Source organism: Acomys minous (assembly GCF_964271855.1).
Source record: "Acomys minous genome assembly, chromosome: 8".
Classification (NCBI taxonomy): Eukaryota; Metazoa; Chordata; class Mammalia; order Rodentia; family Muridae; genus Acomys; species Acomys minous.
Window position 1 is genome coordinate 17,847,430 of NC_140489.1, and position 25,105 is coordinate 17,872,534.

Here is a 25,105-nt window from a genome sequence, read left to right on the forward strand (position 1 = left end):
AATCTGATTGACAAGTCATTAACTTGCATTATTTAATTATCCTAAACAGCCTACAACAGCAGTTTGAAAAGTATTGGAAGTAAACTTAGAATTATAAATAAGTTGTACATGTAGATATCCTAAGAAAGATTCCACCTAGCAGGGTATAGGGACAGTACAGAGATTTGAAGCTGGATACTGGACAGAGTCCTGAAAGTGTAGGGTGGCCCTGTCAGACCATAGAGGAAGAGGTCATATGTAGTACAGGGGACACTAGATAAACTAAGGTCAGACTTTAGGGGAGGAGGGCTCCCCTTTCTAAGGACTAGGGGAGGGAGGGAAAGGGGATGAGAGAGGGGATGGGACTGGGAGTTGATGAGGGAGGGGGTGGGGTCAAGACGGGATGAGAGAGGGGGCTACAATTAGGATGTAAAGAATTCAAACTGCAGAACAAGCAGGTAACTTATATTTCTAATCCCACTACATGGGAATAGCTCTGAGACTTGCAGAGATACGAATGTAAAGGCATAGAGAGGCCTCATGTTGGCCACAGATTCTCTGTGACTTAGTATTAGACACCATTCTGAGTAAGGCATGAAGGAAGATTTGCAGACACCTTACGTCAACTCATACAATGAGCAGAAAACTAGCTTTAGTTGTTCTGTGCATCCCATACACCTCATACAATTAGAATGTTAACACTGTATAATGCTTGTGAGAAATTATGTTTTCAGAACAAAATAACTGGACACTGATGCTGGGTCAGACCTGACAGGAATCATTCCCCTCAGCATGATGGATGCTGACATCCTGCATCCTCCTAGCTCCATCCCCGGATGATTCTGTTGCTGTTACCCATCAGATTTGGACAGCTTCCCGGACAACATTGTAGGAAACTTCTGATCCAATTTGGACCACCATCGCCATCTCCTACTAAGCCTGGAATCTCTCAACATTTAGAAACTGGACCATAAATGCAATCCCTGGCTTGCTTAACCATTTTCTCCAATTTTTTGGGCCCATTACAAGGTATTATTTGCCCCAATTCAACCTGAAGAAACCTTAAGAGAATGACACCGCATTCCCTCTAAGGAAGGGGGGGGGGGGTCGTATAGGTTTCTGTTTGCTCTCTTAGTCTACAAATTCTTACTCTCATTGGGAGATGGTCATAAGTCATTATTGGTCTTATACAGAGAAAAAACTAGGTGAAACTCAGGGATGTGTCTCTTTTCCTTTATCTCGCATACGTAGATAAGGAGATAGGAGCTGAAAAAAAAAAGAAAGGGAGATATAGGAGCATGGAGGGAGGGTAGAACAAAAGCTAGATGATTGAACCTACTCAAGGCTTTAATTGTTACTTATAATGAAGGTTATGTCTAAGTCACTGCTATAGATTTTAGTATATTGATACAAAACGTGAGCATGTCAAATACTTGTCAGATTTCAGCACAAGAATATGTATCTTAAGTCTAACAGATAGATATGATTCTATTGATATATAAGGTAAAATAGCTGAATAAAGTCTTCAAAAGCCTCCGAGACACACAGAATATGGCATTTAAAGTTGTTTTTATAATCCTAAACTTCTCTGACAACAAGACAAGTTAACTCCTGACAACACCTAGCCGACCTCAAAGATGATGAGCATCAAATAGCCTCCTTATGGAGATGGCTTCAAATGTGGCAACCCAGGCACTGGGCAAAATGTCTTCGTTCCTGCCACAAACAGAATTCTGCCTAAAAATGGGCAGTTTAGATGCAGGCAGAGTCGAAAGCCATACTCTGCCAAGACAGGGTAAGCATGTCCTCAATAGCATCTGCCCTGCTAATACATCTGGCAGAGATATTGGGCCAGAAAGCCGAAGATGAGGCTTCAATGTTATAGTATTGGGTGACTGTTCAGGCAGTAAACCATCTAAGTCAATTTATACATTTGGGAAGCTGCTAACCCACACTGCTGGTTCACTCAGTAATTTAAGTTTTATTCCTTCTCAAGTCTCTGAGGGACATTGAAGGCCAAGATAGTATAGTTTTACAATCAAGTTTAGTTGCTTAAGGGCTAAGATTGTTTTAGATCAAGATAAGTTATTAATGTTGAGATAGGATAGATATTGAATTTCATTCAAAAATTTAGACCCATCAAGACAAGAAAGATGTTAACTTCAAGCTGGACAAATACAAATGGCCAAACCACTATAAATGTAACTTTTATAGAACTCATGATTCCCATGATTGTCACATTGTTCTCCCTGCTGTATGTAGTTTGTTTTATACATGTGTAATAAAATAAATGTACATATAATAATGAGTTGTATGAATACAAAACCTCATACCAGTGTGTGTGTCTGCGTGTGTGTGTAGGATAACCTTAAAATGTATATTGCATGAATATACAACATTTTGTACCAATGAATTAAAAATAACCTTATTTGAGAGTAACAAAGCCCTAAGGTGAGTAGATTCAATAATCTACCTTTTGTCCTATTATCTCTCTATATTTTCTATATTCCCTCTTCTTTCTTTTCAACACCTCAATCCATAAGAAAGAAAGAAAGATTGATAGATAGAGAAAAGAAAAAGAAAGAGAGAAATCCCTGAGTGTAATTTTTTCTCTCTGAACAAGACCATTAATTACTATAATCAACTCCAAAATGACAATAAATATTCATTTTCCAATAAAACAGCCAAAAATCTAACCATCTCTCCTTAAGGGAAATGGGGCAATGTACTCTTAAGGTTGTTTCTCACTGATTTTGGGGTGAAAATGCCTTTTTGGGGGCCCAAATAAAATTTGGAAAAATGGTTAAGCAAGCTAGCAATAGCATTTGTGTTCCAGTCTCTAATTGTTGAGAAATCTCAGGCTTAATAGAAGTTCTGTTTGGAACAGTCTGAAATGCTGGACCAATTGAGATCATGAGCTTTCTTCAAAGCTCTCCTGGGAGCAGGCTCTGGTGGGGAGCATCACTCGAGGCTGGAACATGCAGAATGATGGAATAGGTGTGTCAGTATCTCAGCATCCTGGAGGATGAATCCTGTCAGGTTTGATTTGGTGTCCGGTTCTTTTGTCGTAATATATATGTATTTTTCTCACAAGCATTATACAGTCCTAAAAGTATAAATGTATGAGATGTGCAGATCAGTTTAGGATGTTTTTCTGCTTTTTATATGAACAGAAGAAAGGGCATTTCCCATAAGCCAGTCTTGATGATAAACCAAACTGTAGTAATAAGTTTTGAGGATATTATAGCCAAGGATTTATTGGCCATGTAAGTTGAAGTTTTGGCTGGAAACATTTTTAAGTCTCAGTAAGTTGTAGAGTTGTCCTCATGTGGAGGGATCAGTGATTATGTTATCCGTCTTGTCTGGTTTTCTTAATTTCTTTCTTGTGTGTGGCCAAGATCTTCAGGGGCTCTTCTTCTGTGATATCTGATCGTTGTTATTTGGGTAAAGCCCTTTTCCTTTTCCTACTAACATAAACATAAAGCTGCCCTTCCAACATAATATAGTCTTTGCCCTCGAGTTTGAAGTTATTATAAACATAGAATGATTCAGTTTAGCAGTCCAATTTTTTATTTAGATCTGTTATACTTTGATTTTCCTAGAAAATGAATAAGATTATCATTGAATATACAAACATCCTGATGTTTTTAATTTAGAATAATATTGTAAGGAGTTAAAATATATTTTTATAGAGATATAATTATTATTTTTATGGGGACAGGGTTTTTCTGTGTAGCTCTGGCTTTTCCTCTTTCCTGAGTGGTGGGGTTAATTAATTATTTTGTGTTAGAGTTCCTATCAGTTTCTGTGAACTGTAGACTATTCTGAGCATTAATTAAATATTTATTTTGTGCTATTTATTTAGTGCTGATTAAATTAACTTTCCATTTCTATGGGAACTCCATACTAGGAAATTGTTAGCCTGCTCAGAGTATAAGTTATTCATTTTGTGTTAGTCTGAGTTCCCTGTCTTTTATTCCATGTGGACCCAAACTAGACTGTCCCTGGGAAGTTTTCCTGTGAACTGATAAGGCATTGTTCCATGCCAGGTCTGTGAGAGTCTGCAGGCAGAAGCTGCCTTGTAAGGTCCTTGGAAGCACATGGAAGCATGTGTGTCACTATGTAAGGTTTTTGGGGAAAATATTGTTGCTTCCTCCCCTTCACCTTAAAAGCAACTTGTATCTCCTGGGCAGGTGTGAGCAGGGCAACCTAGAGGCAGCTGAGGTTGTGTTTTTGTCAGCTAGCTCTGTTGTGTTGTCTGTTTCTTTTGTTCCAGTCTGCTCACAGTAGGTTTTAAGCTTGGGTTCTTTGGCTAAGAAACCTCCTTTACCCAGGACTTCTCAGGCTATATAAACTTAGATTCAAGCCCCATGTTAGTTAGCTATTATGTTGCTGTTAATTTAAAAGCATGGCCTAATAAATGTTTATTACTAGGTTTATAACTATTATGGCAGTATTATTTACCCACTTTCACAATCAATAAAGACACACTCATCTGACTTGAAAAGGGATAAAACTTAAATATTTGAGTAAACGCGAAGTGCAGGTTAGCAGCTTCTAAAATGAAAAAATGACTGAGACAGTTTAATGCCTGAACAGTCACCGAACACTCTCTATAACGTTGGAGCACCATCTTTAGTCTTCTGGCCCAATATATATGAGACATATTTGTGAGGCAGGAACTATTAAGGACTTGCTTACCCTGTCTTGGAAGAGTTTGGCCATTGACTCTGCCTGCATCTAAACTTGCCTATTTTTAGGCAGAATTCTGTCTGTGGCAGAAACAAGGACATTTTGCCTAGTGCCTGGTTTGCCACACTTGAAGCCATCGCCATAAGGAGGTTCTTTGGTGCTCGTCTTCTTTGATGTAGGCTGGGTGTTGCCAGGAATTAACTTGTCTTATTGTCAAAGACTCTTTAGAATAATAAAAACAGCTTTAAATGCCATATTCTGTAGGTCTCTGAGGTTTTTGAAGACCTTATTTAACTATTTTACCTCATATCTGTAGACTCATATCTATCTATTAGACCTAGAATATATATTCTTGTGATGAAATTAGACTAGTTTTTGGCATAAGCATGATTTGCATCAATATACAAAATTCATTACCATTGAATTAAAAAATAACCTTATTTTTGAGTAACAGGACATTAAGATGAGGAGTCAATTCAATAATCTACCTTTTGTTCTATCCTCCCTCTATATTTCTATATCCCCCTTTCTTTCTTTTCAGCTCTTATCTCCACACATTCTTACACTCATGAAGAAACTCATTTTCCCATTGCATTCATGTACATCATCAAAATACTTCCTGCCACTACCATAAATTAAATCAGAATTCAAAGAATTATTACTGGATACCAGTAAAGTAATTAAAACATGTATAATAGTTTCAAAAGATAGTTTTTTAAAGAGAACATTACCTTTCTTTTCTGTGAAATTGATAGGAGGAGTGTATTCTTCCAGTAATATGCCAGTATCTGTTTCCTGACAAAAAACAAGATACTTGGAGTATAGCTAATAAAAGCATAAAGATCACATGTTCTCAGTCATGCAAACAAAATACTTGAGAAGAGAAATGGAATCATCTCACACTGGTGATTTTCAATCACTGAGTCACCCATCTCTGACACTTGTGAGGCAGGAACTATTGAGGACTTGCTTACCCTCTCTTGGCAGAGTTTGGCGGTGAACTCTGCTTGCATGTAAACTTGCTCATTTTTAGGCAGAATTCTGTCTGTGGCAGAAATGAGGACATTTTGCCCAGTGCCTGGTTTGCCACGTTTGAAGCCATCTCCATAAGAGACTGGTGCTCTTCATCTTCTTTGATGTAGGCTGGGTGTTGCCAGGAGTTAACCTGTCTTATTGTCAAAGAATCTTTAAAATAATAAAAACATCTTTAAGTGCCATATTCTGTAAGTCTCTGAGGTTTTTGAAGACCTTATCTAACTATTTATCTATCTTTAGAATCATATCTATATGTTAAACCTAAGATGTATATTCTTTCGATAAAAATAGGATTTGCTTATTTCTTAAGAATTGGAATTTTTTTCTAAAATAAACACATTTTATCATCAAAGAAAAATACTGGCTCTAAACTTTCTTAATGATGTGATCCTTTAATACAGTTTATCATATTGTGGTATCCCCCAAACACAATTATTTTAGTTGCCACTTCATAACTATAATTTTTCTGAGCAGTGCCTTGGCCCCTAAGACCACTAGAAATATGTGTTTTCTCATGATTGTGACCCACAGGTTGATAAATGTTATTGTAAAACTTGTTTTGTTTTGTTTTGTTTTGAGGCAGGGTTTCTCTGTGTAGCCTTAGCTGTCCTAGACTTGCTTTGTAGACCAGGCTGGCCTCGAACTCAGAGATCCACCTGCCTCTGCCTCTGGAGTACTGGGATTAAAGACGAGTGCCACCATGTCTGGTGAAGTATGTAGTAAAACTTTTTAAGTGAGAAAATAACCTCAGTGTAGCTTATTTTAAGCAAATCGTTTTTCACTGAAGCTTTCAATTTCTTGTTGCATAGAAATGTTAAAGCACAGAATCATGATTTAAGAAAATGCTCATGCCTCAGTCAATGGCACATACATAGGAAGTTGTTCTCTTGTTTCTGTTTACCAGCCAATTATTACAGTGTTTGGCAATTATCAAAGGCTGTATAAAACTCTTTGAAAAGTGCTAGATGCTCTGTGACTTTGCTGGAGTTAGTACTGTCGCTGCCTATGCTAAGCCCTGGCAAGATCTGCAATGTCATGATTCTGCCTTATTCTCATTCTTACTCTTTTGGATCATTAGTAATAATTTTTTTTTAATTTGGAAAACATTGTGTTTTTCACTTCAAGAACCTTAGAATCCGTAAAAGTGTGCTATCTAATATCAGTTCACAAACAAATCACCTGTTTTGTTGTTGTTGTTTTGTTTTGTTTTTGCTGTTGGTCAACAATATTATTTAGTATATTTTATTTTCTTCCCTTAAGTATTCTTTGTTTTACTGTTTACCTTAAATTTTCTTTGACATTTTCCTTATTATTTATCACATCACTGCTTTGACTAACTTTTTTCTGTCATGATTTCTTTGGCTCATTCCACTCCGAATAGCAATGCAGCTGTTAGTCAATAGATGTGTTTACCATAGTAATCCTTCTGACTTAGTCCATAGATGTGTTTATTGTAGTAATCGTGACTTCTGACTTTGGTAGCAACTATACTGACATTTAAAGCTAGAAAAAATATCCTCTGTTACTTTAAAAGTCCTATTTCAGCCAGCAGTGGTGGCACACGCCTTTAGTCCCAGCATTTAGGAAGCAGAGGCAGGAGTGTCTCTAAGTTTGAGGCCAGCCTGATCTACCGAGCAAGTTCCAGGACAGCGAGGGCTACACAGAGAAACCTTGTCTCAAAACCCAAAACCAACCAAACAAACAAATAAATTCTATTTCAAATGTTCTTAAAATAATTTGCTTGGAATATTTTTAATTCCTTAAAAAGGTGTGTTCCTTTTGGTTAAGCAGTATTGCAGTAAAGCTTATAAACTTAGTTTGTGTCTTGATTTTTAGTCAAGTTATCTTTTAGTATCACAAGTTTTGAAGTTCAGTATGTTTATACATCTTGTATTTTCACATTCTGTGTAAGTGAATATATTTTTGGAATCCATGGTATTTATTCTCAAAACCTCCCATAACTTATGGTTTTTGAGTGTAGGTAGAAAATAATACATTGGATTTTTTTTTTACTGTAGCCTTTTATTTTAGAACTTTGAATTATCTCCAAATTTTATTATGAACTACTAAATTTTTTTGCATATGTATATAGGTTTGCCGAGCAGAACTTGAACTGGGGATTTGTTTTCAAGCAGTAAATAGCAGGATTCAGCTGCAAATTCTTGAGGCACAATACCTTCCAAGTTCGTCAACACCTCTGGCTTTGAGTAAGTATCATTGGTTCAAAGTACATCGAATGTGAAGAGGTCCCAGTAGGGTAAGGGCCAAGAGGTCAGTTCATTAGGGTCTGTGCCCTCCTCTGGATGTACATCTGGGGACTGTGATGTGTTGGTGGGCTATGCTTAGTTCATCTGGCCATCCTTAGAGCTGAAGATTTGAGATCAACCCTACTTCAAGAGCTAAGAGTGGGAGGGAATTCTCTGGGCAATCAAAAGCACTTTAAGTAAAAAAAAAAAAAAAAAAAAAAAAAAAAAAAAAGACTAAAATCATAAAAAACAGCATTCATTTTAAGAATTTAGAAAAATAATAAATATTTGGAAAGTTGACGCTGAGAAATGCAAGTTAGCAAAAGACAATAAAACCAAAAGCTTTTTTCTTTAAAATGAAAATGTGTAGGAGGTTGGATGAAGCAAAGTAGAGAAAACGTAATGGTATTCTGAACAGTAAAGATTATGTTCTTCTAAATTCAGAAGAAGTTTCTAAATTGTAAGTTTAATAATATGTAAGACAATCTCATGTATCAACTATACTAACTCATTTGCATATACACAGAAAATAAATGATTTCCTTAAAAATTCACTAAAGAAGAGGAAAAACCCAAAAAGAATAGTAACCATAAAAAAGCGAAGAACTTCTTGTAAAAAGCACTTATCAGAACTGAGGAGATTAGGAGCTGAGTTCTGATTCCTAATACTCATATAAAAAATTGGAGGATGGTTATGTAACCTTAAGGGGAGGGAGAGGAATTTGCTGGCCAGTTTGTCTAGCCAATCAATGAGTGCCAGATTCAATGAGAGACCCTGCCTCAAAAGATGAGACAGAAAATGACTGAGGAGGAGAATACCCAGTGCTTACCTCTGGCCTCCACTTGCATGTATACACATACCTACATATATAATAATTTACATATACAAATGACATATTGTTCTTATTCTTGTTAACTTGATATAAGAGAGACATTCATTTGATAAAAATGCCTCCATAAGATTTGCCTGTAGTCAGTCAAGTCTGTGGGGGAATTTTCTTAATTAGTGATTGATGTGAGAGGGAGAACCCAGCTCACTGTGGTAGGTGCCATCCCCAGACAGGTAGTTCTGGAGAGCAGTTCTCAACCTTCCTAAGGCTGTGATCCTTGAATACAGTTCCTCATGAATAAGTTGCCCCAGCCCAACCATAACATTGTTTTGCTGCCACTTCATAACTGTAACTTTGCTACTATTTGAATCATTATGTGAATATTTTTTGTAGATAGAGGTTTGCTAAAAGAGTCAGAACCCACAGGTCAAAAACCACTGTCCTGGAGCGTGTAAGAAAGCAGGCTAAGCATGCTCTTGGGAGCAAGCCTGTAAACAACACACCTCCATGCCTCTACCTCATTTCCTGCTTCAGTTTTCTACCTTGACTTTACTCAGTGACGAAGTGTGACTTGAGAGTTGTAAGCGGGAGGGAGTAAACATTTTTCTCCCCAAGTCGCTTTGGTCATGGTGTTTTATCACAGCAATGGAAACCCTAATTAAGGCAGATAACACTTTAGTGCTTTATAGCACCAAGGCCAAGATAATCTTACTGGCAGATTCTACCAAACCACTGAAGAAATGCAACTCCTATTTAACATAAGCTATTCTGAAGCATGGGAAAATAATTTTATGATGTTAGTGTACTCTTGATATTAAAACAATGAATAGCCCATGAAAGTAACTATAAATGAATATCACTTATATAAAGAGGTGGAGAATTCTAAAATAAAAGTAAGCAAATAAAATTCACTTTAGAAAAATGAGTCATCAAGATTACATCTAGTTAATTCTATGAAACAAAAAATAATAGATGTCTGTACTGATGGAATATGGCTTCATTTAAGCAAAACTACTCCTGAGGATTCCTAAGTCTGATGGCTGGGTCTCATTCCTCACCCTGAGGCTTCCCCTGGCCTGGAAGGCTCCTCTTGCTTTTCTGTCTTGCTGCCTTGTCGGCCCCAGGTACATGAGCTGACTCCTCACAGTGCCCAGACAACAGTTGCTGCTGGAGTTGTAGTCATTGTGTACCACACTGAAAAGTGTGCTCAGATGAAAAAGATTCATTGCCCATATTTTTATCCAGGGCAATTCTCAAGTTGATATTCCTGCTCCCAACTTCTTTAAATCCCCTTCTCTTTTTTGGTTTAAATAACAGAAATTTATTTTCTCAAAGCTCTAAAGACTGTACAGTTCAATATTAAGATCCAGCAGAGTTGGTTTAGGGGGCGTTTTTGCTGTTTTTTTTTTTTTTGGTATTTTTCCCAAAGTTCATAGTTGTTATGTTTGGTTATAGTTTATATAAACTATTTGAAATGCTAGGTCTCAAATTTTACTTAAGAATATTTACTTGTTTTATTCTAGTGACATATACTTATGTTATCACAAGAAAAGAACTTTACCTATGAAGTTATACAATTAAGAATTGGCACCTTTCTTGGTATAATTTTTTTCAATGTATTTTCCTTTGCTGATGGTTATTTTTCTGGTTGATGTCATTCAGACTAGAGGAATATTACATTCATTTGAGGCCACAGAAATTATTTCTAAAATGTGGTAAAAGCTCTGTGTGTTCTATTGTCAAATAATAACTCAGAAGACCTTTAAAGTTGATTATATTTTTATAATAACCAATATATAGATAAAATTTTTATATAATATTTCACATAAAATTTTATAGACTATAGTTTCTTGTTTCCTAGGTTTTTTTGTGAAGGTGGGGATGTTTAGCTCAGGAGAGCTGATTTATAAGAAGAAGACACGCTTACTGAAGGCTTCCAGTGGAAGAGTCAAGTGGGGAGAAACTATGATTTTTCCACTTACACAGACTGAAAAAGAAATTGTTTTCCTCGTTAAACTTTATAGTCGAAGCTCTGTAAGAAGAAGACATTTTGTAGGCCAGGTTAGTAGGTATTGCCTTGAATTTTTTTCCTGGTAAGTCTCTGTGTGTTACTATGAATTTAATTAGCAAAGGAAAGAAGATAAAATTAAGAATGAATACAGGAAGATTCTTCAACATTCTAAATTAAAATTTTGTTATATATTTTGCTTTAATATAAATAGATAACATTTCTGAGCAGTCAGGCTTATTTTTTAAGCCTTCTGAACTTTTCAACTTTAAAATATAAAACTAATAGAAGGAAAGAAACCTAAATATGTAAATCAAACTTAATACTTTGAGTGTCACATTTATTTTATCCTGTTTCATCTTTAATTTTGTATTTAAATTGAGCCTTTTAAAAACTTAATTTATTTATTCACTTTACATTCCTGTCATATTCTCCATCCCTTTTCACTGTGCTGCTCCTCCCCTCTTCTCACCCATGTCAAGTCCCATCACGATTGAATGCATCCTGTACCACAGTGGCCTAGCAAAGGAGCCCCACCAGAAGGAAGTGATTGAAAAGCATGCAAGAAAGTCCTTGTTAGAGACAGCCCTTGCTCCCCTTACTAGGGAACCTACATAAAGACCAACCTACGCATCTGGTACATATGTGTAGGGGCTCAGGTCTAGTCCAAACATGGTCCTTGGTGTTTCAGTCTCAGTAAGGCCTCCTGGACCCAGGCTAGTTGGCTCTGTTGGTCTTCTTGTGGAACTCCTGTCTCCTCTGGGTCCTTCTATCTTTCCTCCCATTCTCCCACAAGGCTTTCTGCATTCTGTCCAAGGTGTGGGTGTGAGTCTCAGAAACAGTTTCAATCTATTTCTGAGTGGAGCCTCTAAGAGGACAGCTATGTTAGGCTTCTGGTCTGCAAGTATAGCAAAGTGTTGCTAATAGTGTCAGGGGTTGGCTCTCCTGCATGTTGTGGCCAGGCATTAGTCAAACATTTCCTTAATCTGCTAAAATGAGCCTTTTATATACTTTATTAATTTAATTATGATAAATGTTAATGTCTAGAAAATGTTAATTTTTAATAGTGTTTGTGATATTATTTGGATACCTGCTGTCTATACTAAATAAAAATCTGAGTAATTTGTGTAGGTCTACATAACATTTAAACCTGTAAAAAATTTTTTTTAGATTTTTGTTTCCTTACTCTTACTTATTCCTTATCTTTTTATCTTAATTACAACTGTTTGTGCCACATTTAAATCTTGAAGTCTTTTTTAAAATTAATACATATAAAATTCCATTTTTAATGCAAAGCAATTAACATTAATGCAAAGCAAATAACCCAGAATTGGACCTTACAAAGACCTTTGGATAAGCAATCTGTTGTGTCACAACGTAAATCCTGAAGTCTTTAACTGATATAAAAGCTTTCACTTGACAAAAAACTGCTATTAGCTTCTATGTGAGATTTTTAGATTGTGCATATGAATTTTCAAAGACTTATATCAACTCTCATTTTATATAATTAAACCACTAATTTAAAGTGTTTTAGCTTCCTATATTGTTATTTGGAAAGGAGTTTGACTTTAAAAATTCATGTAAATTTAACTTGAGATAATAGGTATCGGTCACCTTGAGGGAAACACGTAGGCTCAAGTTCTCCCACTAAATTAACCCAAATACTCTACTGTTATCTGTCTTATGTATTGGAGCCTGTGGAAGATATTGTTTGAAGGAAAGCTTTTTTAGGCCAAGATAGAAAAAGAATTGAAAACCAGTGACTTACTCCAATCTCTTAGAAGAATTAGAAACTGGATCTCAGATAAATTAATTCCAAAGTTACCGCATTTATTAGTGTTATAGCCAAGACAAAGATTCAAATTTTTAAAATTGTCTATCTACTTTATCTCCGTGTTATATACTCATTGTGATGTCTTATATTTGCACAATACTACAATTTTCCCAAGATCATTCACATATTAACATGTATTATCTATAGTTATTGAAGTGGTAGGTACAATAAAAAATATTATGGCTTAAAAATGACTAGCCAGCCTGGTCTACAAGGTGAGTCCAGGACAGCCAAAGCTATACAGAGAAACTTGTCTAGATAAAGAAACAAACAAACAAAGACTATTTATTAGATTTCAAATAAGATCGTAGGTTCAGTATCCAAGATGGTGGCCCCCAGTATGTACCTAATCTGAGTAGCAGAAGATAAGTGACTGTGGACCAAGCGAGTGATTGGCTGCTGACTCCAAAATGCTAACATCTCTGTTTCCTGGATGAGAGAAGGCATTCCAGGAATTAGGGACACAGTTGCATGCCCACCACAGGTGGCTCCTGGGTCCAAGAGACACACAGGGTCCTAGGCTCTGGGCACCCTGCACCCTCTTCCTACTAGAACAGTACTCCTGAGTTTCAGAAACACATGGCTCCAGCATCTTTACCCCAGAAACTCCCACCTCACCAAGGTCAACTCCAAGATACCAGTGACTTGGTCCCAGCCTCCGGTCGGTGGTGGATGTATGTGTTCCAGTGTGGAGACCATCTGGAAAATAGGTGTATACAAGGACACCTGCCAAGATGGAAGCTTCCAGTGGAGTCTGAATACCAGGATCACAGTGTCTGTGGGGCCAACAACCTGCCAGTGCTGTGGACTCTGAAACACCGCTGTCCATTTATGTTTCCCTGAAGAGAGGAGAGGATACTGGCTCCCAGACAGTACCACCCTCAGACTTCCCAGCCACTCCTGCCATCATGAGGATGGCTCTAGACTCCAGGGATGTGCAGATCTAGCCTGCAGTTGCATGGCTCTACTAGCAGTCTTGAGGAGACTTGTAGAACCTCATGGGATCACACAGGTTAGAAACCCCACACCCTAATTCCCTGCCTATACGACCAACTGGGAAACAACAAGCAAAGCAGAGCTGTAGGCTACTTGAGGAGATGCAGACCCCAGTCCATGAATTAGGGCTCCCCCTTGCATGTCCAAGAAGCCCCAAAAACTAAAAGACCTATGTGACAAGAACTTCAAGTCTCTGAAGAAAGAAATTGAAGAAGATATCAAAAGATCTCCCTTGCTTAAAGATCACTAGGATTAACATAGTAAAAAATGGTCATTTTACCAAAAGCGATCTACAGAGTCAGTGCAATTCCCATCAAAATACCAATGCAATTCTTGGCAGACCTTGGAAGAACAATTCTAAACTTCATATGGGAAAACAAAAAACCCAGAATAGCTAAAACAATCCTGTACAACAAAAGAACTGGAAATATCTCCATCCCTGATCTCAAGCTGTACTACAGAGCAATCGTAATAAAAACTGCCTAGCACTGGCATAGAAATATACTGGTTGATCAATGGAATCAAATCAAAGATCCAGAAATAAACCGACACATCTATAGATACTTGACTTTTTAAATAAAGAAGCCAAAACCTACAATGGAGAAAAAGAAAGCCTCTTCAACAAATGGTGCTGGTCTAACTGTATGTCTACATGTAGAAAAATACAAATACCTCCATATTTACCAGCCTGCACAAAACTCAAGTCCAAGTGGATCAAAGACCTCAACATAAAACCAGATACACTAAATCTATTAGAAGAGAAAGTGGGAATCAGCCTTAAATTCACTGGCACAGGAGACAACTTGCTGAAAAGAACACCAGCAGCTCAGGCTCTAAGATCAACAGTTAATTAATGGGACCTCTTGAAACTGAAAAGCTTCTGTAAGGCAAAGGACACTGTCAGTAAATGAAATGGCAGTCGACAGAATGGGAAAAGATCTTTACCAATTATACATGTGTCAAAGGGCTAATATCCAAAATGTATAAAGAACTCAAGAAATAAAACACCATCAAACAAAATAATCCAATTTAAAAATGGGGCATAGAGCTAAACAGAATATTCTCAACAGAGGAATCTCAATGACTGAGAAGCCCTTAAAGAAATGCAAATCAAAACGATTCTGAGATTCTACCTTTCAGCAGTCAGAATGGTTAAGATAAAAAAGCTCAAGTGACAGCACATGCTGGAGAGGTTGTGGAGAAAGGGGAACATTCCTCCATTGCTGGTGGGAGTGCAAACTTGTACAACCAGTGTGGACATCATCTGGCACTTTCTCTGAAAGTTGGGAATACCTCTACCCCAAGACCCAATTATACGACTCCTGAGCATATACCCAAAAGATTCTCTACCATACAACAAGGACACTTGCTCAACTCTGTTCATAGCAGCTTTACTCACAGTAGCCAGAATGAAAACAACCTTGATGTCCTTTAACCAAAGAATGCGTAGAGAAACTGTGGTACAATTACACAATGGAATGCTACTCAGCTATTAGAAACAAGGAAATCATTAAATTTGCAGGCAAATGGATGGAACTAGAAAACATCATACCAAGTAAAGTAATCAAGACCCAGAAAGACACACAGGGCATGTATTCACTTATAAGCATATTTTAACCATATAGTGCAGGATAGCCATAGTACAATTCACAGAGCCAAAGAAGAGGAGCAACAAACAGGACCTAAAGGAGCATGCTTGAATCTCACTCAGAAGCAGAAATAGAGTAGACAGCAGAAGTGGTTGGATAGAGGCCACAAGTAGGAGACAGTGCAGAGAGAAATTAGAGTGGAGACCAGACCTGGGGAGAGCGAGGGCAGGAGGACAGAGGGCCTACAGAGAGAAGAGAAACCATGGGCAAGGACAAGCTGAAGCCCTAAGATAGTAGAGGCTTCTGGGATGATATGGGGGTGACTCTAGCTGAGACCCCAGTAGCAGGGGTCATGGAGACTGAAGAGGACACCCTCTAGCTAGACAGAATTCCTAGTGGAGGGAGGAGAACACCAACCCACTCACAGAAACTTCAACCAAATTTACCCTGTCTTCAAGATGTTCAAAGATAATGATAAAGATTGAGGCCATGTCCAACCAAATCCTCTTCTAACCTGAGATCTACCCTATGGGAGAGACCCAACTCCTGTCACTATTAATGGTACTCTGCTATGCTTGCAGACAGGAGCCCAGCATAGCCATCCTCTGAGAGGCTCTACCCAGCAATGGATTGAAATGGATGCTGAGACTCACAGCCAAACATTGAGCTAAGCATAGGGAGTTGTGGAAAAGTGGAAAGGAGGATGGAAGGACCTGGAAGTGACAGGAGCTCCACAGTAGGACCAACAGAATCAACTAACCCAGAGGGTCTTGAGGTCGAAGCACCAACCAAAGATAATACCTAGACTGGACCTAGGCTCCCTACACAGATGAAGCTGATGGACTGTCCTCTAGTAAGAGGAGCAGGGGCTGTCTCTGTCACTCATCCTAGCGGGGCCTGTCTTGCCAGGCCACAGGCGAAGAGGACACACTCAGCCCTGATGGGGTTCGATGAGCTGGGTGGTTTGATAGGGGATCTCCCCTTTTCTGAGGAATAGGGTAGGGGATATGGAGGAAGAGGGAGGGAGGACAGGACTGGGAAGAGAAGTGGGAAGGGGCTATGATTAGGACGATAAGTGAATAAATAAATATATTTTTAAAAGATTATAGTTTCATTTAATGTAAACTATACTCAAATGCACATTTTTTTTCTAGGTTTGCCTAGTTTTTCTACTGTTTGCCTTAGTTTAGATATTTTGGCCAAAAAAAATGTTTTTGAGTAATAAGGATCAATTTTTGTTGATCTAAATTAATTGAACAAGAAAGTATACTCACAAAGTGATTTTAAAATAATATTTTATTTTTAATTCTTGAATTGGATTACATAATCTATAATGATTCAGCAGGTCAAATATTTTAACATGTGTCAAATCATCAAGCAACTTTTGAAAAAATGGAATGATATTTATTTAAAATATGTTGTCCAAAAGTTTGTTAAAAATTAAAAGATGTGTTATTCATATCTTTTACAAATTTATTTAGTTCTTCACTTTATATCCTAATCATAGTCTCCTCCCTCCTCTCCTTCCAGGCCCTCCCTTTTCCCTCCCTCTTTCCCCCATTCCTCCTCCCCTTTACTTCAGATACTGGGAGCCCCTCCCACCACCACTAGCCCACTACAGCATGTCCAGTTGCATCAGGACTGAGCACTTCCTCTTTCACAGTGTCTATGGCACAGTGTCTTGGTGGTAGCCTCATCACGTTATCAAAAAGCATGCAACAGACCTTATCAGCGACAGCCCCAGCTCCCCTTTCTAGGGGACCGAAATGAAGACCAAAGTGCTTCTTGGATACATTGAAGATATGGCTAAGTGACTGAGAGCTGCTAAGTGACTAAGACTGGCTGCTCTTCCAGAGGTCCTGAGTTCAATTCCCAGGAACCACATAGTCGCTCACAGCCATCTATAATATGACCTGATGCCCTCTTCTGGCATGCAGGTGCACATGCAGATAGAGCACTCATATACTAAAATAAATAAATAAAAACATGTATCCATGTCTTTTAACAATAAGAGTAATTGTTTAAACATAGTTACTAATATTATGTTAAGTTGAAATTATTGTATTGTTCCTTTACAGCTCTGGATAAGTGAAGACAGCAATAATATTGAAGCAGTGAACCAATGGAAAGAGACAATTACAAATCCCGAAAAGGTTGTTATCAAGTGGCACAAGTTAAATCCATCTTGACAACGCCAGGCATCAATTTCATGAAGAAACAACTTGGCAATCTTTCAGAAAAAACATGATTTCTAAAATTGTAATGAGTTCTACCAGATATACTAAGTGAATGAAATGTTTTAAAATGGTGCCAAAACAGATGATAAAATAAAAATATGAGGCCAACTAAGCATATTACAAAAAATCTATGAAAACATCAATTGTATATAAGTATTTCTATATTGGTTTTACTTCTGTTTTTAAAGTATCCAAAAGCCAGCACATCAATCCCTCTTAGTACTATTAGACATTTAGAAGACTTTAGCACTTTCCCAGTGCTAGACCTGATTGCTTATATCTTGGTTACACTGTTTATATCTTTATATGTATTTTTCTCACAGCAAAGACTAATAGAACCATTCCATTGACTTTTTTTTCTGTATTTAAGGAAATTTTGTACCCTGTACTTACGTTTTCTTATCTCTAAGTCATTGCATGATCATTTTAAAGCTGCTTATCTCCAGGAGAATTAGAGAATGATTAACATTTTTCCAAGAATAATTAAGGCTTGGAGCAAGTCAGATAGCTCAGTGAAAAAAGGAGCTTGTTACTACTCGTGACAATTTGAGTTCCATCCTTTGAACTCGACATGATGGAAGGAGAGAACCGATTCCTTCAATTTGTTTACTGGCATCCACTTCTACACCTTGGTAAACACACACACACACACACACACACACACACACACACACACACACACGTCTTAAAAAAGAATAAATGAAGTTTAATTGAAAGCCAAAATACACATTTTACTGTCTTCCTCATCTTTTAATCTTTATTTTCTTTGGATTTAAAACAGAATATTTTGTATTTGAGCCAATTTAATTTAGCAAAATTAAATGAGCTTAGATAGGAAATTCAGTATTTTATGATCACTAGTTCTTCGTTTCAGTTTTTGATATAAGTTACTTTTCTGTAATTTGGAATGTTAGGGTATTTTCTCATTTTTAATTACCATAGAATGCAAATATGTTTCTACTGCAGGTTTATTTCAGGTACATAATAGAACTTAGCAGGTGGAGATTATTTCTATTTGGCTGGCCACAAGAGTTGTGGTTAAAACAAAACAATTTTAGGAAGAAGTGATCAACAGTTTCTATCTTATAAACAATACATGTTAGGCCAAAGAAATACCTTATTATAATGTAGGAATAACCTTTGTAATTGGTCATAGTCTAGATATCTCATTAGACTATATTGAGCTGTCATATAGGTATTGCCTAGATTTTATGGTACCAGTGGTATTGACCAGAATTCTTTGCCACTGTGAATTTTGAAATAATATTTTTAGACTTGTAGAAAATGGAGTACTGGTCAGTGCTCACATATTCTTTTAGGAGAATACGTCTTTTGAGATAATGATCGTATTTTGAACATTGAGACTTCTACTTTCTTTTAGTTAAATTTGTTTAATAGATTTTACTTTTTGAAGTGGGCACAGAAATTTCAAACATGTGATCTTCCATTCTCAGCACAGGTATAGCCTCCCGTACTATCAATATCCTATACCCAAATAAGACATCTGTAAGAACTGACCCGCCTGTATTAACACATCACAGGCTTTGTTGTTTCTAAAAACTAGTATTTTATTTTCATTGTTTTCTGTGTTCTACTTTTAATTACTAAACTTAATACATGTCATATTTAATTCAGTTTTAATGATCCAATTATTAATATTTTAAGCAAATATATAAATTTTGAGGAAAATATATGCTTTCTTGGTTTCTCAGAATCCTAGATATCTTAGATACATCAATTCAAAGAAATTTTCATTTAAAAGGACTTTCAGGTATCAAGTATTAATAGGTGAAGATTTCTAATATTTTATTGAGTGTTTGCTTAAGCATTTTTCAACTGAAGATGTTCTTAATGTAAACATGAGGGTTTATTGTGTCCTTCCAATTTTTATGTGAAAATATAGATGCAAACATTTGTGTTAATAGGTACTTTTGGAGAGAAGAACAGTTAGGCACTAATAATAAAAGCTAAAATACTATGCAAAAATAATTTCTCTTTGTATTTGTTTAGGCTTTTCTTGATCTTTACTTACTTGTAACAAGGAAAAAGGAAACAAAATGATGCTGGGAAGCTAGATGGGAACCAAAGAAAGTTGAGAGCAGGAGGGCGACTGTGTCACTTATAAAGTGTATTTATAAACTCATATAACACAAAAAGTTCTAGCCCATGCCAAATCACTATGTGGCATTGATTTAGTTTTGCACAATGCTATTCCCTTAACATTAGTTCTTTTTTCTTTCCTTCTTCCTTCCTTTCTTTCTCTTTTTCTTTTTTCTTTTCTTTTTTAAATGAATTGGAATACTTGTTTACTCTCCAGATTGTGCAAACGTCCTAAATTCCAGTGGTAATTTTGGGTGTAGCTGGGAGTTCAGGAATTTTGATGGAGCTTTTAGTGTAGCAGACCTGGTAGGCAAAGTATATGCATCTTTCAATAGCACATGTGAAGGACTCTCTAAAATTGACCTCACTGGTTTTATTTTCAGCAAACTGACGTGGCCCACTCAACATGGCCTTTATTTTTCATGATATTAGTGCATTTTCTATTTTTTTTACAATAAGTTCATGACCACCTGAAGGTATTCACTTCGTATATGTGGCATTAAGGCCTTCACAGTCAGCATAGGCTTTCTCCTCCATCCATTATGTTCTTACAAACTATTACCTTGATCCCACAGGAGCTTTGTTAGTTTCTCCTACACATTCTGGAGCACTGGAAGGAGTAACTCCTGCCAGATTATAGCTGCTTTCTGCAACAAGAAGGAGATTAGTCAACAATGGATTTATGAACTCTCAGATAACACAGAAAGTTACAGCCCATGCCAAAATATAGCATCATAAATAGGAATTTATGTAGTTTTTCATGATTTTTAAAGCAGAAATAATAAAAATGACTCAAATGTATTAATTCTAACTCTTACCAGACCATTGAAGAAACCATTGGGATATTGGACATACGCAATTATGATCTAAATATAAACTAACCCAAAGTTAGTTTGAATATAGTTTAAAATTTTTCTTTGATACTAATAAACTCATAATCCAGTTGGAAACTGTTTTCCAGCAAAAATTTTCATTGTTTATATGTTCAAATATTTGCACATGTATAAAAGATTTCAAAAACTTGGAATAAATTCAGACTTTTCTTATTATGATAGTAATGGATATTTCAAGTGCCTCTCTTTTCAGTGTTTGGAGATTTTATTTAGTATTTTTCAGGACATATCAAACCAATAAAATGCCATGTTTATAATGGCTAGGAAGATGCTTTTCTAATTTTCTCTTTCTGAATAGCCTGTCTTATTTAATTTCAGATGTTTTCAGTTTCAGTTGAAACACTGAATTAAAAGAATTTTGAACTCTGAAATATCATGTCTATTTTTAAAATATGTATGATTTTAAAGCTATTAAAAGAAATACTACAGTCCTCCAAAGCTAGATTTTGTTTTGCTATGGACAAAAGTGAGTGCTCTGTAGTTTTACTGATTTTCTAGTAAACTAGTGATTTTTTAGTAAACGTTTCCCCTTGGCTATCATTTTTAACATTGTCATATATTAAAACAAATGGTATTAGTCAATATTTCCATTTAATCAATAGTACTTTATTAAAGGTAGTAGCTAATCTAGAACAAAGTTTCTTCATACTTTCTTAGGGGGTAAGAGTAACTAATCCATGTTAAAACAAATACGGTATTCTTTAAAATGGTATTGATAATTATTCAGTATTGCTTTTAATAGTCTCATATCTTGGGATTTAAAGGTCATCATTCTTTTAGTTTTTGAGATTGGAAAATGATTTTTTTTAAATTTTTGCTTCTTATATTGATTTACTTCAGCAAAAGTAAGTTTAATTGATTGTGGCGCTAAGTTGGCCTTAAGTTTAATTTCTGGGTCTTTTAACTTCTTTGATTATATAATGTATGAAGTTTTAGTCATGAAATGACTAAAATTGTAAATGAATCATCATAAATACTTAGATACTTGTTTGTACTGAGATTTTATATTTTATATATTTTTATTTGTGAAATAAACCATAGAAAACACAATTATAATAAAAAAAAACTGAAGGTATGGATAAAGTGCTTTGGGGATCTACTAAGGGAAGAATTAAATGCAAAAGAAGGAAGTAGGGAAGGTTTGGCTGATCTCATTCCTGACCTGTACATATATCCAAGCACTCTGGTAGCACTAATTCATTATTACTGACTGTCCATCTGGAAATCTTGTCAGGTGACTCACTGAAAAGCAATTATACATCTACTTGTTTCAGTCTTTAATGTACTTCTCCTTTTATTACTTAGTAGGTCCTATTTCCAGATTGCAAAGGAAATATGATTGGATTCCTTCAACTGCCTACCACCATGTCTACAAGTTTTTCTTGGTCTACATCCATTCTTTCCACCTCATGTTGGAAAGCCAGACCTTGTAAATCATTAATCTATTCCTCTCAGCCTTTCCTAGGCTTACATTCTACTTATGAGGTCCTGGTCTCCCTACTTGTTGTGCCTCTCCTACTGGATTCCTTGAACAATATAGACATGAGTTTGTAGTGGAGGTTTCAGTATTGACAACGAAACCTGTGGAAATTGTAGTGCAAGCAGTGTCCATATTCTTATGTTGAAAATCCAACCCCTATAAGATGGTTTGGGAAGTGGGCATTTGGGACGTGTTTAAGGTCTTTAGAATGGAGCCCTCATTAATGGGATTAGTTTTGTTTTTATAGAGAGCAGCAGTGATTGATCCATTGCCCTTTCTACCATGGAAGATTATGTAAGAATATGGCTGAAACAGCATGGCTTCACCAGAAACCAATTTAGCAGTGCCTTGGTATATGGCTTCTCAGCCTCCAAAACTGTAAGCTCTATGGTGTTACAGAACACAGTTCTCTAAGCAAAACAGCTACAAACTTCCTCAGATAAGCTGTGCCTACTTTTGAGAGAGCATTATATTTGGACCTGTGGACTGTTGACATTTCTTGAGAGGAGGGTGTGTGTGAGGGGTCATTGGCTCCTCATCTGAGATTCCAGGTCCTCTGTCAGCCATTTGTGTGCAATTTTGAGTAATTGCATGGAGTAGCAGAGGAGATGCTAAGTTTATGGCCCAGAGGCTCCATCCTTGTAGTTATGAGGAAGCTCTCATATGTGCTGGATGAAGACTTTACAACAGCCTTGGGGCCACCCACACACCTGCAAACAACCCCAAGGATGCTCTATAAGTGAGCCCAATCTATTGATTGCCTGTTTGAACTTTGATTTGCTGGCTGGAACTTATAAGGAGGTTATTTGTGTATCTCTAGAGATGGAATTGTGGCAACACCACTTATTTTGTTACACCAGTTCAGTAGAGTAGGAGAAGAAGAAGAAGAAAACAAAACAAAAACAAAACAAAAAAATAAAACAGGAAAGAATGCAGTGTGCTCCTCAAAAGTGTAGTCAGGTTCCCAAAGTTCCTGAAGGCATGCTTTATGGGTGAGTAACATTGGAATTTCTTTTTCCATTCTCTCAAGAGTTCTATTCTTTCCTCATTTTCCTCCCATCTGATTATTTTTAAATATGCATCTTATTTGCTTCCTAGACAATGCATTAGTACCAGTAGAAAATAATCTTAACATGCCTGAGTAATTTAATTATGTAGTTATGTGTAAATTCTGAAGAATTTATGTGTAGTTAATTATTTGAGTTTCTCCTCGAACAGCTTTTAGATCATTTATGTTTCACATTTCTGTGGTCTATTTCCTTAACATTTTTGTTTGTTTGTTTTATTTTGGTGGTGGTGGTGGTTGTTTTTCTCCAACCTTGTTAAATTCTCTCTCACTTGGTTTCTCCTTCACAGATAGCTCCTAACTGCTCTGTCCCCAGCCTATTTTTAAGCAGTGGCAGTGTTTTCACTTCAGTATTCTGATGGTATTTGTTTGTTTGCTTTTTTGCTTTTTGAGACGGGGTTTTATTATGTGGCCTTTGCTGGCTTGGATCTCATTATGTAGATGAGGCTGGCCTGGAATTCAGAGATAACCCTGTCTTGCCTCCTGAGTACTAAGATTGACATGCACCACCGTGCTTAGCTTCTAATGGTCTAATCAAATGCCTTTCAACACATTTTTCCCTCATTCTCTATAAACTTTCTAAGCGTAGCTGTGTCCTGCTTTGAAATCATCACTTCCCTTAGTTTTAATGCTGTTGTTCTCTGCTTATTTTTTTACTACCTTTCTAGCCCTTCCTTTTCCTTTCTGTTGACTCATCTTCCTGATCTTTAAATTTTACATGTTTCTCAGGGCTAAGCCCTAAACTTTTTTAAAATTTTACATTGACTCTGAGCAACCTTATCCATTTTCTTGGATGGCTGCTTATGGACTGAAAGTTTCCAAATTTAAACATTTTCTCAAATCTTGTTTTCTTTTTCCACTATTAGCTAATGTGCACATCTTTTTGAACATGTAAACTAATTCCTCTTTGTTTCACAAATTTGTTACTCACGTTTCCCCATCTGAGTAAAGGGCTTATCTGTCTGGTTGGTCATCCAATCTCTATAAGTTACCTTCTGAACAGAAACAACAACAAAAAGCCCCCCAAACCCAAAACCAAAACATTTCTCTATTTTAAACACTTATGACACCACATATGTCTTTTCCATACCAAGTATAATTCTCCAGTTCTTTGGGTACTAACTGGGAGTCGTCTGATTTAGCTCAAGTCTGACATTGCCTTGATGACATTACCTTGAATTAACACAGAGTCTACAGGCTAAAGGCTCTGTTTCACAAGGCTGCTACAGTGCTGCCCCAGCCTAGGTTCACTACTTCTGCATATGCTAATCACGAGTGGTAAGGTTTCAGGTTAACTATTATTAATGTCTTACTCGGTTATGTGTTACAATTGCTATAACCCTTCATAATTTTTCCTAGGATAGTTCACAGAACCTAGGGGAATATCTTATTTATATAGCATTGTATTTATAAAGGATAAAATTTCGGAGCAGCCACAGGAAGAAGATGCATAGAGTAAGGTTTAGGGGATGATTATGGAACTTCATATACACTGTACTGGCTAATTTTATGCCAGGTTGACACAGGTTAGAGTGATCCAAGAGGAGGGACTCCCACAATAAATGCAGTAAACCTAGACCCCCTATTCAGATCTAGCCAATGGGCAGCACATTCTCCACAGTTGTGTGGAGAGCAGGAACTGACTCGGACATGAACTCTGGTGCCCCCTATTTGACCATTTCCTTCCCCTTTGTGGGGAGGCCTGGTGGCACTCAGAGGAAGGGGAAGCAGACTGGATGAGACCTGATAGGCTGTGATCATGTGGGAGGGGAGGAGGACCCCTTCTGTCACAGACCTAGGGGAAAAGAATAGGGTGAAAGAGGGAGGGGGAAACAGGAAGATACAAGTGAGGGGGTAACAATCAGGATTTAATCTGAATAAATTATTTAAAAATTTAAAAAATCTCCATAAGATTGTGCTGTAGGCAAGCCTGTAGGGCATTTTCTTAATTAGTGATGGATGAGGAGGACCCAGTGTAGAATGATTCATTGTTTTTTGAGACAGAGTTTCTCTGTGTATGTAGCCTTGGCTGTCCAGGACCCACTTTGTAGACCAGGCTGACCTTGAACTTGTAAGAGATCTGCCTATCTCTACCTCCCAGAGTGCTGGTATTACAGGTGT

At 36.9% G+C, this 25,105-nt stretch overlaps 1 protein-coding gene across 4 annotated transcripts in view; it reads left to right on the forward strand.

Moving 5' to 3' along the window:
* The window catches only part of TC2N (tandem C2 domains, nuclear), a 74,018-nt gene extending 51,917 nt beyond the window's left edge, over nt 1-22,101 (forward strand). For 3 of the 4 annotated variants that reach the window (XM_084791444.1, XM_084791442.1, XM_084791443.1), the window contains 3 exons: nt 7,799-7,913; nt 10,643-10,842; nt 17,287-22,100. In XM_084791444.1, the coding sequence (XP_084647570.1) occupies nt 7,799-7,913; nt 10,643-10,842; nt 17,287-17,397 (426 nt within the window). In that variant the 3' untranslated portion in view covers nt 17,398-22,100. Of the gene's footprint in view, nt 1-7,798; nt 7,914-10,642; nt 10,843-17,286 lie in introns of all 4 variants that reach the window. The other variant, XM_084791445.1, reaches the window with a different exon arrangement.
* The last annotated feature ends 3,004 nt before the right edge of the window (nt 22,102-25,105 follow it).